The 1,510-nt window shown below is 32.5% G+C and overlaps 1 protein-coding gene across 5 annotated transcripts in view; it reads left to right on the forward strand.

Moving 5' to 3' along the window:
• LOC106876210 (cys-loop ligand-gated ion channel-like) overlaps window positions 1-1,510 on the forward strand; it is a 526,199-nt gene that overhangs the window by 216,562 nt on the left and 308,127 nt on the right. For all 5 annotated transcript variants that reach the window (XM_052971068.1, XM_052971070.1, XM_052971069.1 and 2 more), the window contains exon 2: window positions 1,114-1,242. In XM_052971068.1, coding sequence (XP_052827028.1) covers window positions 1,114-1,242 — 129 coding nt within the window. The remainder of the gene's footprint in view (window positions 1-1,113; window positions 1,243-1,510) is intronic.

Consider the following 1,510-nt stretch of genomic DNA (forward strand, 5'->3'; position numbering starts at 1 on the left):
CTCCCTGGTATTAAATTGATATTGATTAATATCCAATTTTTTACCCTATTGTTTAATTTATAGATAGATAGATAGATAGATAGATAGATATACAGACAGATAGATAGATACATACAGAGATAGATGGATAGATAGATAGATATACAAACAAGCGTGTATATATATGCGTGTGTGTGCATATGTGTGAATGCGTGTGTGTGTGCGTGCGTGTGTGTGTGTGCGTGCGTGTGTGTGCGTACGTTGTGTATGCAAGTTTTTATGTATATATATATGCGAATTTGTGAATTAATAAGAGGGTACTTCAGCAAGATGAATGTTTTGCACCACGTGCCAGATGAAACGCAACATATATTTTAGTATGGTGGCTTATGAAGTCTTAGTATATTAAGTGACACTTTTTACGTAATTTCACCATACTTTCTCAGTGAACAAAATCTTTGGGCCTATGTAGTTGCAGTACTTTACAGGTGAACGAAAGACAACATGGTATCACTGACACACCTTTGATCACATATTCTCTCGATCAGCTATGATCTGGATGCAAAGAATAACACTATTGATAAGAGTAATTTATTAAAATTAATAAAAGTAGCATATCTATAAAATGTGGTTTGATTCATCGTCATCAAATTATTGAAATCAATCCGAATTTTCAGAATACAACCCACAAAGAGATTTCTGCTTAGACTGTAATGGTTTTGTCTCTGAAATTTGTTTGAAATGTTATTAAACATATATGAGACTTTTTAAATATTGGCCCCAAAATGATATGCTGTTTTGACAAGGTTTCTCTCCTCTCTATAGAAACAAAATTAAATGATTAAAATACGTGTTACTCTGATATTTGTATTAATTTCGTTTCACATTTGCAAATTAAAAAAATGATAAAGTGACATTGATAGAATACAAAACCAGAGTAAAGAGAAAAATTTATATATTTTACGTTAACGCAACACTTAAACATATTTTTGTTTCACTTTGCTTTAAAGCCTGCTTGTTATTCTATATAATATTTCTAATGTAACCATATCGATTTGATAGTCAACATATAAACTAAATCAATTTTGATATTTTATACACACGATTTCATTATTATTATTTTCATTGTTGCAGGTTCGTGTCCAGATAGTGGTGCAATTTGCCAAAGTCGGTGAGATAGACACCCTTAAGGAACAATACTCGGCTGATGTTATTGTCAAAGGAAAATGGCGGGAACCGGCTCTTGATGGTCAGACACACACAGTAAGTTGTTTACATTTATAAAATACATTTGAAGAATAAAGAAAAATAGTGATATAATAAAGGCATGACATATATTTTTAAAATACTCATACGTGACACCTTGGGCAAGTGTTTTCTACTATAGCCTCGGGCCGACCAAAGCCTTGTAAGTGGATTTGGTAGACAGAAACTGAAAGAACCCCATCGTATAGTCGTATATATGTATATATATATATATGTGTGTGTGTGTGTGTTTGTGTGTGTGTGTGTGTGTGTGTGTGTGTGTTTG

Source organism: Octopus bimaculoides, chromosome 10, assembly GCF_001194135.2.
Source record: "Octopus bimaculoides isolate UCB-OBI-ISO-001 chromosome 10, ASM119413v2, whole genome shotgun sequence".
In the NCBI taxonomy this organism is placed as follows: Eukaryota; Metazoa; Mollusca; class Cephalopoda; order Octopoda; family Octopodidae; genus Octopus; species Octopus bimaculoides.